This window comes from Maylandia zebra, linkage group LG16 (assembly GCF_041146795.1).
Source record: "Maylandia zebra isolate NMK-2024a linkage group LG16, Mzebra_GT3a, whole genome shotgun sequence".
NCBI lineage: Eukaryota > Metazoa > Chordata > Actinopteri > Cichliformes > Cichlidae > Maylandia > Maylandia zebra.
In genome coordinates this window covers 1,490,577-1,507,306 of record NC_135182.1, presented here as the reverse complement: position 1 = coordinate 1,507,306, position 16,730 = coordinate 1,490,577, and the positions used below count along the sequence as shown (strand labels likewise).

Genomic DNA, 16,730 nt, shown 5'->3' with positions numbered 1-16,730 from the left:
AACAATTAGAAAGTGAGCATAAACAAATGCCTTCAACCAGCACTCTAAAACAACTAACAATAATCAGAAATGAAATAAATAAGCTGAATACACAAGCGATAAAGAGAAAATTGCTATATTTGAAACAGAAATATTATGAATGTGGATAAAATTCAATGAAAATCTTAGCATGGAAACTTAAAAAGAAAATTGTAGAGAATACTATAACTAAAATTAAACACCCAGAGACTGGAAACATGATGACTAATCTACGTAAGATACAGGAAGCCTTTGAATCATTTTATAAAACATTATACGCTAAGGTTCCAGGTGGAGCTGAGTACGAAATTGACAATTTTCTGAATTCTTTATACCTACCAAGTTTGAATGAGGAACAAAATAAAATAATGATAGTGACAGAAACTGAACTCATGAAAGCCATCAATAAAAACAAACAAGTCACCGGGCTCCGATGGTTATACCGCAGAGTGGTATCGGGAATTTAAACAGGAATTGATCCCTATATTACTCTCTACTTTCAACTGGGCGTTAAAAAAAGCACAAATCCCACCGAGTTGGAATGAGGCTATCATCTCGGCTATCCCAGAGGAAGGTAAAGACAAAACTGAGTGTGGCTCATATACACCCATCTCTGTCCTCAACATAGATTACAGACTGTTTACCTCTATAATGGCCAGATGAATGGAAGAATTTTTACCCAACCTAATTAGTAATGACCAAACGGGGTTCATAAGAAATCGGCAGACACAGGACAATATACGCAGAACTCTTCACGTAATAAATCAGATACAAACATCTAAAATTAAAGCCATGCTTATGAGTATCGATGCAGAAAAAGCTTTTGACTCTGTAAATTGGGACTTTCTTTACAAAGTCTTGAACAAATTTGGCTTACATAATGGAGTTATTGATACAGTGAAGGCATTATATACTAACCCTACTGCAAGAATTTAAGTTAATGGTTATCTCTCAAATAGCTTCGCTCTGCAAAGAGGAAATAAACAAGGCTGCGCTTGGTCTCCACTTTTATTCGCATTATACTTAGAACCTCCGGCACAATCAATCAGACAAAACAAAGACATCAAGGGAATAAACATTAGAGAACAGGAACATAAGCTTGCTTGCTATGCAGATGGTATATTAATATACCTAGAACAGCCCACAAACTCTCTACCTGAACTGATGAATCTATGCCAAAAATTTGGGAAACTTTCTGGGTATAAAATTAATATGTCCAAAACTCAAATACTTAACTATAACTATAGCCCCCCAGCTCACTTGGTTGCTCAATATCCAATGAGATGGCAAGAAAATCATTGAAATACTTGAGAGTTGTCATACCTAAAGACCTAACTAAATTATTTGAGGAGAATTTTGGTTCCCTGCAGAAGAGAATAGTGGATGATATCAAATGATGGAACATGTTTGATATCATGTATAAAGTTAGAAAGTTAGATTCCCTTTCTAACTTTATACTCACGAATTGAATCCATCAAAATGAATATTCTGCCAAGATTACTGTATTTATTCCAAACACTACCAATACAAATTGATCAAAGCCAATTTAACAAATGGGACAAAATTATATCACGATTTATACGGGGAGGGAAGAGACCAAGGGTTTGTTTTAAAAAAAAACACAGGAGGAGCTGCCGTCACTGAAAAATTATTTTTGGGCTGCTCAGTTGAAGACTGTGATTAACTGGTGTGATATAAGCTATAAAGCACAATGGAAAAATATTGAGGAGAGCATGTTTTCTTTTCCAATACAAGCTGTCCTGATGGACTTAAACATTCAAAAATATATAGACAAGGGTGAAATGTACACTTAATGTATGGAGAAATGTTGTGAGGGAATTTAAATTGGAACAGGACTTGGCTTTATTTAAATGGTATGCATATGACTGATTTTGCCCCAAATAAATTGGACTCATGTTTTAAAAGTTGGTCTGCTAAAGGATTACCTACATTCGATAGTCTGATTAAAGATGGGAACTTAATTAGTTTTCATACACGGAAACAAAAATACAATCTCGAAAGGCAGGATTTTTATCGATACTTGCAAATAAGACATCATATTAAGACAACAATCAGAGTGGCGTTGAACACTAATGTCGATTTGATAACTATGCTTAAAAAGGCATATAGTGTCAATAAAAAATAAAAATTTCCTTTTTGTATACATTTCTTACAAATAAGCTTTTTCACTTAACTGAATATGTGAAGATATCCGGTTGTTCAGTGATGACGTGACGAATCCTACTTCCGGGTCTAAAGTAGTCTGCGTTTAATATGGCTTTTGTGTTGTTAACATGTTTAATGTTTTGTATTTTCTTCTATTTGATCTCAAAAAGCTCCTAAAACAGTCAGTGATCACTGGTGACCTCCCTCGGCTTTTATTACCGCTAATCATTTATTTAAGCTCAGTTTTTAAAACCTTAGGATGTAACTACAGCCCAGCCCATGCAGCAGTATATGAATGACTAACCTCGTATTGTGGATGGATTATCTCAGTTGTTCTCCTGGCTGAAGTTTGGTCCTTTTACAGCATCCTGCCATGCGATTACATTTGTTCCTGACCACCGAGAACACTCACGTTAACTTTTATCGAGTGGAAAAAAGGTTAGCTTGTTTATATTATGCTAACATAGCTGTGTCGCTAGCGGTCACCTAGCACATCATTATATACCAGCTAGCCCAACTTCAGTAACCCTACAAACGTCACTGCTGTTTAGTTTTCTGTCTTCATTTATGCTGGAAGTGATAACAGAGCTTTACGTTTGAATTTGTTTCCAAAACCCCGCAGTCAGGACATGCTATATTGTATTTAGATGGAAGCTAGCGAGCTAACTCCCTGCTAACTTCTAACGCCGTTAAATGTCATAACTTCCGTTTTCATGGATGCCTGGATGTTAAACTCAATTGTTACACCTGGTAGAGCAGAACGCTGATCATTTTATTAAAGATGAAAGACTTTAGACAGTTTTTCAACTCTCAGTAATGCCACAGTGATCGTTTGATTTATGGACCTGCAGCGGAGTTTAGGTCCAGACACGGCTAGTGACGTCAGACTTAACGACCGGATTATGGGAGGAGGGAGGAGTGTGCATAACAAAGGATGAATGGACTCAAATATGGGAACGACAATGGAAATGCACTTCCTCACGAAGATGGAGGGAATTTGGATGGAAAACTATGATAAGGTTCTTTATCACCCTTTGCCAAAAGACTCATTATGACGGGAATCCCCCTGTATGTTGGAGAAAATGTGGACACCAACGAGCACACCACACTCACATAATGTGGGACTGCCCTTTGATCAGGACTTATTGGAAAGACGTTCACGAAACACTACAAAAAATTTTCAACTGTAAATTCCCTTTTGGAATGAAAACAATTTTTTTGGATGTACGCCACAGGAATGGTCTAGGGGCGACCATGGCTCAGGGGGTTGGGAAGCGTATCTGTAACTGGAAGGTTGCCGGTTCGATCCCCAGGCTCTCTGTCCTGGTTGTTGTGTCCTTGGGCAAGATACTTTACCCTACTGGTGTTGGCCAGAGGGGCCGATGGCGCGATATGGCAGCCTCGCTTCTGTCAGTCTGCCCCAGGGCAGCTGTGGCTACAACCGTAGCTGCCTCCACCAGTGTGTGAATGCGAGAGTGAATGAATAGTGGCATTGTATAGCGCTTTGGGTGCCTTGAAAAGCGCTATATGAATCCAATCTATTATTAAAAAAATAAATGTTGCTAGTTGCAAGTAAAAAATGTATAACAAAGAAATGGTTATTACAAGATGTACCAACTTTATCATTGTGGTGGGAAATAACACTAGAGATTTACAGGATGGAGGAGTTAACAGCATACGTGAATAACATAAGGCGAATTTAATTCTCAAATTTTAAAATCAATAATCTGGCTACTGGTCACTCCTGATTGTTTGGTTTTTTTTGCAGATTGTGTTAATCAATGCCTGTAACCCGCATCGTAAACGGTAAAACCCAGAAATAATAAAAAAAAAAAAGGTTGGGTGAGCCAGAGCACGTAAAGGGAGAAATGCCAGTTTTTATTCAGGAGGCTGCAGTCCCAAATGTCTCTCTGGAACTTGACACGGACCTTGAGGTTGTCAAGCTTGTTCTGGAAGGACTGAACATTGGCTAGTAGGATACTTAGCAAGGCTGTGTGTGAACCCATAGCCTGTTCCTGATGCTGGCTCATTTCCCTCATAGCCTTCGCTTTGGGTCACGTCCTTTGTTCTCCTGCCGGCACTCGCTTGGCCAGATTTAACCAGAGTTAAACACGATGAAATGTACGTATATTATGGACTAGTAGAAATGAGAGTATCTCTGTTGTATTGTAAATGTGTAATTACAATAATGTCAATAATGCAAGATCAGGCAGATAGCAACAGAAAATAGCAAAAAATAAGCAAAAATACGTTAAAGTAGGATCAGAGCATCCAGCATCCAGACCTCACCGGCATGATCATGATCATGGAGGAAGATTTTATGGAGGAGTTATGGAGGAGTGGTGGGAACTGGTATTGCTTTGAACCCACAGGACCTGGGCTTTTTACTGTCATTGAGCTGAACATGAACTCCTCTTTATACTAAAGTATTCTAGTGTTAGATGTGAAGCCATCTGTCCAGCAGCTAAATAATACGGTCTAATGCCATGTTTTGTTCATCTGAGCCTGGCAAGCAGCACATGGTTTCTGTTATGTCTGGATACATAAAACCTCAGTGACTCAGTGTCAGGAGAATAATGCGCTTCTATAAAGAACAACAGACAATGATAAAGCATACGACAAAGCAACCTGTGCCATTTGGCACAATTTATTATAATTTAATGTCACCACAATACACTAGAATAACCCATGGATATATAAACCGCATATATAAACACGAATATAAAACTCTGGTGGAAATGATAGTATTGATAATAGCTATGTGATTCCACTGAGGTGAGCCCGTTCCAGAGAGCTTGTCCTGTGCAGCTTTTGGAATCTGTAATTCCTTACTGCTACACTCATCCGATTTTAATGACTCAGAGTATTACAGTACGAAAAACCGCAGGAAATACAAAATGTCTGGTAAGGCGTTGGATCATCATGCCCCACAGTGACTCTCCAAAGGTCTGCAGGAGGAAAGGAACATTTTTACAAAGACATACTATTATTTGGTGTTCAGATGATGGTAGTTACGGCTGTCTGAGACATCCATCTAAAATCTTCCATTGGTCTTCAACGAGGTTGAGATCCAGTGAAAAGGAAAAAAAGTAGACCTAAATTATGCAAGCAAAACGTGTGGGTTGGGTCCAAAAGTGCATGTTTTCAGTTTCCGAGGCATGCCACTCCACCAGAACCACTTACCTGCAGGAGTTAAATCTTCAGATTTCAGCTTTAATTTGTACTGCGCTGTATGAGGCAGTCACTTCTCCAACATTGCTGAGGTGGTCGGTATCATAAAACTGTTCACCATGACCTGTTCTGATGGTGTTCCAGTGTGCAGTAATTCACTGGCTCATCTAGTTAGTGCTGCTTCACAACGTGTGGGCGAGGTGCACCAGTGAATCCCCATTACGTGCTTTTTATTGACTGTTCAAGATATATAAAACGCACTGTGTTCATTTTTGCTTCTGTTATAATCACAAGTCATTGCTTTGCTTTTAAAAGACTGTTGCACAATGATTATATACCAATAATACCAATAATGGACACAATGCCTTTTCTATACAGATGCTTTCATTAGTGTTTGCTTGGTGTGAGATATTATAAGCCGATGCAGCTAAAAGCACCAAGTTTCACACCTTCAGGGGTGGTGCTGCTCTGCTATCAGTGTGTGTCACAGGTTTAAATGTCACAGAGCGCTTGTCCCATAAAGCCCACACAGAGAGACACAACAACCTGAAAACTGTAAGATATTTGAACTCTTACAGATGTGTTGTTGGAGCAGTCCAGAATGGTGCATCGACAGGTCATCAGATGCTCCACTAATGCCGAGGTTTGTGGTTCGATTATTGGCTGCTCCAGTCTGCACGCCAAATATCCTCGGGCAAGATACTAAGTACCAAGTTGCTCTGCGCTGCGTCCATCGGAGTGTGAGTGTGTGTGGATGTTAGATAGAAAGCACTTACACAGAAAAAGCATAGAAAAAAGTGCTTGTACAATATGAATGTGTGATGTAAAGTGATTTGAGAGCTCAGAGCAGAAAAGTGCTATATAAGAACCATTCCATTTACTATTTACTACTGCACTGGAGATCTCTGAGTGCTGCCTTGTCTCGCCCATTGGCAGGGCGAGGTATGTTTGTGTGGCTTTGTGGTGACATTTATTCACATTCATTCCAAAACCTCTTAATCCCAAACAAAAGGGCAAAAGCTTATCAGGAAACACATGCACACTCAGTCAATATATCCACATAGTGGTCCTGTTTAAAAAACAGCAAGGCTGTCTTCCTGTGGTGCATTTAAACCTTGGAAACTTCTGTAAATTTAAGCTACAAAAACATGGGACACTCCTCATTTTATGAAAATGTGACAGGCAAGACAAATTTGGAAAGAGAATTTTCAACTGTCAAACTTGTGAATAGAAGAGCTAACAGTGGCAGCAGACCAAAGCTGTGAGGGCGAAGGTTTAAATCACTGATCTGTACACAGGTCCCAAAGCTCCGTAAAGTGCTTTTGAAACACTGATGCTTTTAAAATGAAAATAATTACAATAATGCTCCTTGTGCTAGTAAATACTCCAAGAATCCAGCATCATACATTTTGAAGTATTTGTCCTACGCTACAAAACCAAGTGTATAAATAAATAAATCGATACACGCAGTGTGACTAGAGAGGGTCAGTGCAGACTTTGATACCATGGGATTAACTGCAGGCTGAGTGTTACTCACTGTAGGAGCACCCGTACACCTCCACCCTGAGGCCCATCCAGCCACTGGGGTTCCAGTCAAGGGGGACGAATCGCAGGAAGCGTGTCCTCACAGGGTGGGACAGCTTGTTCTGAACGACGCTCTCCGAGTTCCCGTTCCCGACAAACCTCTGCAGGTGAGAGAAGACAGACTCTGGTTGAAACAATTCTGATGTAAATCACAGAGACAGCACGTGACCTCATGTCTGCTGTGAGGAATCAGATTTTCACCAGGACACAGCAAAGTTCTTCTTTTACTGCACACTTCAAAAATAAAAAGAATAAAAATCTAAATCCCAGAGGAGCCCCGACAGCAACAAAGTGCTGACTAGGATAGACCAAGGGCAATATCTTTTTCCTATCCAATATCCTAACATATTATTTGATGTAAAGTGATAAGAATCGTTGGTGTTCTGTGTGAGACTGAGATAAAATGACCACTGAGGCAGCCGGGGGCAAAATAAGGGTTCTGATATTGTGTTTTCCCCTGCAGAGCTAAAAACAAAAACCTCTCAGTGCCGATGTGATATGTCATCCTTCTTTTCCTCCCTCACGTTCAGCTCCAGACAACGCCAGGGGACACAAACAAGAACCGAGCGAGTGAAATATGGAGATGGAAACAGAGACAAACAACTCCTCCTCTCAAATGACTGATCGTCAGCTTCGTCATAACCGATTCGAGACAGGTGACATATCAGATCAATAAGTACAACAAAGCACCAAAAAAGACGGATCATTGACAGGAGCTCCGGGCGGACAGTTGTGCACAATCAGACGAGCCGATCATTCGGCTTTCCACGACTACAGAGAAGCGACGGCCTGCGGTACAAATGACCGTCCGACACTTACGGCGCGCCACAGCAGAGGCGTCATCAAATACGCCGCGATGCTGCTTCGCGGTCGATAATCAAAACAGCAGTGAGAGGGTTCAGGCTGTTGTTGTGATTGATGCAACCGCTTCCTCATTTTGAGTCGTGCACCGAGGGGGGCCTCGTGGCTGAATGTTAAAGCAGGTACGCGATTGGCTTATTTACACATGCGCTCACATCAGCACAGGAGGGATTAACAAATGGAACTGGGGCTCACACATCTGGCAAAAGCAGATGTGTTACCTCAGCTTGGCACTGGAAGCTTCTGGAAGAAACAGAATTGCCACAAGAATGTGTGTCAGTAAGTTGCGCACACTCGCACAACTTTGCTTTTGTAAACGCTTCCAGCTACAAACATGAAACGTGTTCTGATGTTGGTTGTTTTATTGTTTTACTTGGAGTCAGGTGTGTTCATCACACACAGCCTGTGAGGCTCTGTGCTGCAGAACAGTTACACTGCATTCAACATCATCAGCTTCTAAAAGAATATGGATATCAAATATTTAGCATCACTTAATAATGTATTCAATTCACTATTGACTACCCACTTACAACCATACAAGTATCACATACAGATTTAATAGTTATAAGGCCTCCTTCAGAATTACCAAAGTAAGAAATTAAATTAAATTTTATGAACAGTCGCCTCATATTATAAGGTAAAGACCTAAATCTCCCACAATCAGACAATCCTCCCGCACTTGGCAACAGTGGGAAGGAAAAACTCCCAGTTAACAGGAAGAAACCAGAACCAGCTCATGTAGGGGAAGCATCTGCTGCAAAATACATAGTACTGTATCTGCTAATCACTTCTAACTACTGCTTATTAAATGAGAAGGTTCCTGTGTATGAATAGTTTGGCTCTGCATGGGCCAGTATTGCAACTACAGTGATTTTTCCCTACATAACAGTTAATTATGAAATATTCTCATTCATTAGAGCCCACAGATATATCAGCAGATATCAGCCTGTCACAGATGTATCAGCAGATATCAACAGATATTAGCCTGTCACAGATATATCAGCAGATATCAGCCTGTCACAGATATATCAGCAGATATTAGCCTGTCACAGATGTATCAACAGATATCAGCCTGTCACAGATATATCAGCAGATATCAGCCTGTCACAGATATATCAGCAGATATCAGCCTGTCACAGATATATCAGCAGATATTAGCCTGTCACAGATGTATCAACAGATATCAGCCTGTCACAGATGTATCAACAGATATCAGCCTGTCACAGATATATCAGCAGATATCAGCAGATATTAGCCTGTCACAGATATATCAGCAGATATCAGCAGATATTAGCCTGTCACAGATATATCAGCAGATATCAACAGATATTAGCCTGTCACAGATATATCAGCAGATATTAGCCTGTCACAGATGTATCAACAGATATCAGCCTGTCACAGATATATCAGCAGATATCAGCCTGTCACAGATATATCAGCAGATATCAGCCTGTCACAGATATATCAGCAGATATTAGCCTGTCACAGATGTATCAACAGATATCAGCCTGTCACAGATGTATCAACAGATATCAGCCTGTCACAGATATATCAGCAGATATCAGCAGATATTAGCCTGTCACAGATATATCAGCAGATATCAGCAGATATTAGCCTGTCACAGATATATCAGCAGATATCAACAGATATTAGCCTGTCACAGATATATCAGCAGATATCAGTAGATATCAGCCTGTCACAGATATATCAGCAGATATCAGCCTGTCACAGATATATCAGCAGATATCAGCCTGTCACAGATATATCAGCAGATATCAGCCTGTCACAGATATATCAGCAGATATCAGTAGATATCAGCCTGTCACAGATATATCAGCAGATATCAGCCTGTCACAGATATATCAGCAGATATCAACAGATATTAGCCTGTCACAGATATATCAGCAGATATCAACAGATATTAGCCTGTCACAGATATATCAGCAGATATCAGCCTATCACAGATGTATCAGCAGATATCAGCCTGTCACAGATAAGATAAGATAAGATAAGATAAGATAGAACTTTATTAATCCCTCGGGTGGGTTCCTCTGGGAAATTCGATTTCCAAAAAAGCACAGCACCGACAGAAGTTACAGAGTTATACACACACACATATATATAAATACAGAGACAATATAAATAAAATATACGAAGGGGATAAATAGAATAAATAGGAATAAAAATAAAAATACAAGTGAATTGCACATTTCAAGTATTGAGTCTATTGCACTGTTGACTATTTACAAAAGTATTGCACAAGGTATTGCACAGTGAGGTGCAGAGGCACTACAGCTTAGTTGTTCCCCCCTCCTTTGTCCTCCTGTTTCCCCTCCCTCTCCCCTCCAGAGAGGAGTTAAACAGTCTGATGGCGTGTGGGACAAAGGAGTTTTTAAGTCTGTTAGTTCTTGTCTTTGGGAGAAGCAACCTGTCACTGAACAGACTCTTCTGGTTGTTTATGGCCGTGTGCAGAGGATGCCCAGCATTGTTCATAATGTCCAGCAGTTTCTTTAGTGTCCTTTTCTCTGCCACTGTCACCAGAGTGTCCAGCTTCATGCCGACCACAGAGCCAGCCTTCCTGATCAGTTTCTCCAGCCTGCATGAGTCCTTCTTTGCTGTGCTGCTCCCCCAGCACACCACAGCATAGAAAAGTACTCCAGCAACCACCGACTGGTAAAACATCCTCAGGAGCTTCCTGCAGATGTTAAAAGACCTCAGCCTCCTGAGGAAGTACAGTCGGCTTTGGGCTTTTTTATACAGGTGCTCTGTGTTGCATGACCAGTCCAGTTTATTGTCCACCCACAGCCCGAGGTACTTGTACTTGTTGACCACCTCCACCTCCTCCCCCTCTATCTGAACCGGCAGTGGACCTTCTCTGGACCTCCCGAAGTCCACAACCAGTTCCTTAGTCTTTGAGGTGTTGAGTTGCAGGTGGTTTGTGTGACTCCATGCGACAAAGTTCCTCACCAGACTTCTGTACTCCTCTTCCTGATCATCCCAGATACACCCCATGATGGCCGTGTCATCTGCAAACTTCTGAATGTGGCATAATTCAGAGTTGTAGCAGAAGTCAGAGGTGTACAGGGTGAAGAGAAGAGGGGACAGCACAGTTCCCTGTGGTGCTCCTGTGCTGCTGACCACAGTGTCAGACGTGATGTCCTTCAGCCTGACGTACTGTGGTCTGTCGGTGAGGTAGTCGGAGATCCAAGCCACCAGGCAGGGGTCCACCTCCATCCTGTTCAGTTTTTCCTGAAGCATACAGGGCCGGATGGTATTAAAGGCCCTGGAAAAGTCAAGAAACAGGATCCTGACCGTGCCTTTTCCCCCATCCAGGTGTGAGTGGGCTCTGTGTAGGAGGTACAGGATGGCATCCTCCACTCCGACACCCACCTTGTATGCAAACTGTAGTGGGTCCTGGGCATGTTGTACCTGTGGTCGGAGGAGGTTGAGGAAGAGCCGCTCTAGAGTCTTCATAAGATGTGACGTCAGTGCCACCGGTCGGAAGTCATTCAGCTCATTGGGCCGGTTCTTTTTGGGGACCGGGACGATGCAGGATGTCTTCCATAGGGCGGGCACTCTCCCCAGTCGCAGACTGAGGTTGAAGACTCGTTGTAGCGGCTCCCCAAGTTCAGCAGCACACGCCTTTAGCATCCTAGGACACACCTTGTCTGGGCCTGCTGCCTTTCTGGGGCGAAGCTTCCTCAGTTGTCTCCTGACCTGATCCACTGTGACACTGGGAGATGTTTGGGAAGAGGGGAGGGGGGGAGATGTCTTGCTGCTGAGAGAGGGATTGGAGGAGGGGGGTGTCATGGTGTCAGGAAGGGGGGGAAGCGAGGGAGGTAGGAGAGTGGGGATTGGACTCTGTAGTGAAGGTGAGGGTGAGGGTGGGGGGCTTGTGGGCTGGTCAAACCTGTTGAAGAAGTTGTTGAGTTCGTTTGCCTTCTCCACAGTCCCCCCCACTGTGCTTTTCTTGGTGTTGTGGCCTGTGATGGTTTTCACACCATTCCAGACCTCCCTCATATTGTTCCTCTCCAACTTCTGCTCCACCTTCCTCCTGTAGGTGTCCTTTGCTTCCCTCAGGCAGCGTTTCACCTCCCGCTGTGCTGCTTTCATCTCCTCCTTCACTTTGCTCCTGAAAGCCTTCTTCTTCATGTTGAGGACAGCTTTGACTTCCTGTGTTACCCACGGTTTGTTATTAGGATAACACCGTACCGTCTTAGCAGGGGCGACCGTGTCCACACAAAAGTTGAGGTAGTCTGTAAGACAGTGTGTCGCCCCCTCTATGTCCTCACCATGTGGGCTCAGGAGCACATCCCAGTCTGTGGTGTCATAGCAGTCTCTCAGAGCATCCTCCTTTTCTGGGGTCCATCTCCGGATGGAGCGCGTTGTGACCGGCTGCCTTTGGACGAGGTGTGTGTATTGTGGCTGTAGGTAAACCAGGTTGTGGTCTGACTTCCCTAGTGGGGGGAGGGGGGTGGCTCTGTATGCATCTCTCACATTAGCATACAGTAGGTCAATTGTCCTGTTGCTCCTTGTGGGACAATTCACAAACTGGTGAAAAGCAGCCAGAGTAGAGTCCAGTGTGGCATGGTTAAAGTCTCCAGATATAATAATGAAAGCCTCGGGGTTTTGTGTCTGAAGTCTTGCTGTGACTGTGTGTATTTTCTCACAGGCAGCTGTTGCGTCGGCCCTCGGAGGGATGTAAACACACACACAGATCACATGACTGAACTCCCGAGGTAGATAATATGGCCGCAAGCTAACAGCTAGCAGCTCCAGGTCCGGACGGCATACCGAAACTTTAACGGAGACGTGTCCAGGGTTACAGTATCTGTTGTTAACGTAGACAATGAGTCCCCCACCTCTGCTTTTTCCGCTGGTCTGCGTGTCCCTATCGGCTCTCACGGGTGTGAAACCGCATAGGTCTACGTTAGCCTGCGGCGTTAGCTCGGTTAGCCACGTCTCCGTGAAGATAAACAAGCTGCACTCACGGTATAGTCTGTGGTTGTTCAGAGCGCACAGTTCATCAATCTTATTCTGTAACGAGTTCACGTTGCCCATGATCACTGTCGGGATTGATGGTTTGAATCGCCTCCGGTGATCCGCTCTCCTCGCTCCAGCTTTGCAGCCTCTGTAGCTCCTCTTTAGCTCGGCCGGGATGTTGTGTCGCATGCCGGTCTGTCCCTTTGTTTTTAGTGCCAGCAGCTCCGCTCTCGAATAGATGAAGGAACTGGTTCCAGAAGTTTTAAAAAGTGCATTATCCATCTTGTATCGCTATAATATATATATCAGTAGATATCAGCCTGTCACAGATATATCAGTAGATATCAGCCTGTCACAGATATATCAGCAGATATTAGCTTGTCACAGATATATCAGTAGATATCAGCCTGTCACAGATATATCAGCAGATATCAGCCTGTCACAGATATATCAGTAGATATCAGCCTGTCACAGATATATCAGTAGATATCAGCCTGTCACAGATGTATCAGCAGATATTAGCTTGTCACAGATATATCAGTAGATATCAGCCTGTCACAGATATATCAGTAGATATCAGCCTGTCACAGATGTATCAGCAGATATTAGCTTGTCACAGATATATCAGTAGATATCAGCCTGTCACAGATATATCAGTAGATATCAGCCTGTCACAGATGTATCAGCAGATATTAGCTTGTCACAGATATATCAGTAGATATCAGCCTGTCACAGATGTATCAGCAGATATTAGCTTGTCACAGATGTATCAGTAGATATCAGCCTGTCACAGATGTATCAGCAGATATCAGCCTGTCACAGATATACAGTGGGGCAAAAAAGTATTTAGTCAGCCACCGATTGTGCAAGTTCCCCCTCCTAAAATGATGACAGAGGTCAGTAATTTGCACCAGAGGTACACTTCAACTGTGAGAGACAGAATGTGAAAAAAAATCCATGAATTCACATGGTAGGATTTGTAAAGAATTTATTCGTAAATCAGGGTGGAAAATAAGTATTTGGTCAATAACAAAAATACAACTCAATACTTTGTAACATAACCTTTGTTGGCAATAACAGAGGTCAAATGTTTACTATAGGTCTTTACCAGGTTTGCACACACAGTAGCTGGTATTTTGGCCCATTCCTCCATGCAGATCTTCTCGAGAGCAGTGATGTTTTGGGGCTGTCGCCGAGCAACACGGACTTTCAACTCCCGCCACAGATTTTCTATGGGGTTGAGGTCTGGAGACTGGCTAGGCCACTCCAGGACTTTCAAATGCTTCTTACGGAGCCACTCCTTTGTTGCCCGGGCGGTGTGTTTTGGATCATTGTCATGTTGGAAGACCCAGCCTCGTTTCATCTTCAAAGTTCTCACTGATGGAAGGAGGTTTTGGCTCAAAATCTCACGATACATGGCCCCATTCATTCTGTCCTTAACACGGATCAGTCGTCCTGTCCCCTTGGCAGAAAAACAGCCCCATAGCATGATGTTTCCACCCCCATGCTTCACAGTAGGTATGGTGTTCTTGGGATGCAACTCAGTATTCTTCTTCCTCCAAACACGACGAGTTGAGTTTATACCAAAAAGTTCTACTTTGGTTTCATCTGACCACATGACATTCTCCCAATCCTCTGCTGTATCATCCATGTGCTCTCTGGCAAACTTCAGACGGGCCTGGACATGCACTGGCTTCAGCAGCGGAACACGTCTGGCACTGCGGGATTTGATTCCCTGCCGTTGTAGTGTGTTACTGATGGTGACCTTTGTTACTTTGGTCCCAGCTCTCTGCAGGTCATTCACCAGGTCCCCCCGTGTGGTTCTGGGATCTTTGCTCACCGTTCTCATGATCATTTTGACCCCACGGGATGAGATCTTGCGTGGAGCCCCAGATCGAGGGAGATTATCAGTGGTCTTGTTTGTCTTCCATTTTCTGATGATTGCTCCCACAGTTGATTTTTTCACACCAAGCTGCTTGCCTATTGTAGATTCACTCTTCCCAGTCTGGTGCAGGTCTACAATACTTTTCCTGGTGTCCTTCGAAAGCTCTTTGGTCTTGGCCACGGCGGAGTTTGGAGTCTGACTGTTTGAGGCTGTGGACAGGTGTCTTTTATACAGATGATGAGTTCAAACAGGTGCCATTCATACAGGTAACGAGTGGGGGACAGAAAAGCTTCTTACAGAAGACGTTACAGGTCTGTGAGAGCCAGAGATTTTCCTTGTTTGAGGTGACCAAATACTTATTTTCCACCCTGATTTACCAATAAATTCTTTACAAATCCTACCATGTGGATTCATGGATTTTTTTTCACATTCTGTCTCTCACAGTTGAAGTGTACCTCTGGTGCAAATTACTGACCTCTGTCATCATTTTAAGTGGGGGAACTTGCACAATCGGTGGCTGACTAAATACTTTTTTGCCCCACTGTATCAGCAGATATTAGCTTGTCACAGATATATCAGCAGACATCAGCCTGTCACAGATATATCAGCAGATATTAGCCTGTCACAGATATATCAGTTTGATGAAGTTAGCCAGTAATATCACTACTTCAGGCCCTTGGGGGTTTTTACATCCAATCAAAGAATTATTCCACCCAGTAAAAAGGTTTCCTGTTCTCAGCCTCGTTGCTGTCTGCCTTCCATAATCAAGCTTTGCAAGGGTTTCTTTGTATTTTTGTTCTAAATTCATTTGTTGTATTTTCCTGGTTTCTTTAGGTCACACGGACTGTGGAGCAACATAAGCCATCAGCTGTCATCCAGTTGAAATGTTCCTAAGCTCTACTTTAGAAACACACAACACACTTAATGGCATTTTTCTTTTCTTATAATTTAGGCCAGTTCACAGTGATCCTAAGATATGTTCTAAGACCTGCAGTGTTACAGAAAAGCGTGATTCCCTGAGAGCGAGCACACGGAGAACAAACCAGGCATTTACACTGGAAGAAGCAGCTTTATTTGTCCTGAACAAACGTCTCTGTGCTGCATGATGCAATGCAACTGTGAAACTCCCATATGGAGAATACAATTAAGACAATACACTCTGATTTAGACTGAATCCTACTCATTCGAACCGTTCATTAGCTTCGACAACAAGGCGCAGATGCACGTCAGCATGTCTCATTAGTATTCAAGAGAAACACCACAGTAAGAGCACCTCTGAGACCGTGCTGAGCTATGACGTTTGTGGTTTTCCACTCTTTAGAAAAGTCCACCACGGAACATCCTGTGTGTTCCAGCTGGGAGATGAAATCTCTGAATAAAGGCCTGAGGGTGCACAAAATTTTCCATAGGCTCAAAGCATCAAGGTCCACAAAACAGCCGTAACCCCACAGTGACTTCATTATTTCTATTTATGTTTCTGTCACTGTGGAACAGTCTCCCCCATTAATTAAGACTCTTTACTCTTCCTCTCCGGTGATGAGCTCCCCTGTGTCAGTTTTCCTTTTTGTTGCATACAGAACGGCACATACGATTGCTTTAATCAATTCACTGGAGGGAAAATCTTGCTGCTGGCGCTGAAGACGCTCGAGTATGCTCCAAAAGGTCACTACCAAGTTAAACAGCCTAGGGGAATGCATATTGAAGAGGAAGCTACGAGTACATAACCTTGCCATGAGCGAAAACACTATCGTGATCCCTGACTGCCAGGCAGAAGTCCCCTGACCTGGATCCGCAAACATCTTCCATATTTCCTGAGTGTCTTAGCTCATAGCACAGTCTTCAAAATCGTGGCTCTAATTATAACATTTAATGGAATCCTCACTTTTATGACAAAACGAATGTAAGAGAGGTCGTCTGAAAGGCAACACTGTTTAAACTCGACTTGCCTAGAATGTGACCATCGGGCCAAATGCTCTTGGTGCAACCTGAAGACGAGAGGTGACCGTGGCTTTGCTTTAGCTACACCCAACCTCTGGAACAATCTTCCAGCTGCTATTGGTGC

The 16,730-nt window shown here is 43.0% G+C and overlaps 1 protein-coding gene across 2 annotated transcripts in view; it reads right to left on the bottom strand.

The window, feature by feature from the left end:
• Positions 1–16,730, bottom strand: part of LOC101464205 (contactin associated protein family member 5) — a 138,374-nt gene that overhangs the window by 74,918 nt on the left and 46,726 nt on the right. For both annotated transcript variants that reach the window (XM_076874660.1, XM_004571566.5), the window contains exon 4: positions 6,893–7,040. In XM_076874660.1, coding sequence (XP_076730775.1) covers positions 6,893–7,040 — 148 coding nt within the window. The remainder of the gene's footprint in view (positions 1–6,892; positions 7,041–16,730) is intronic.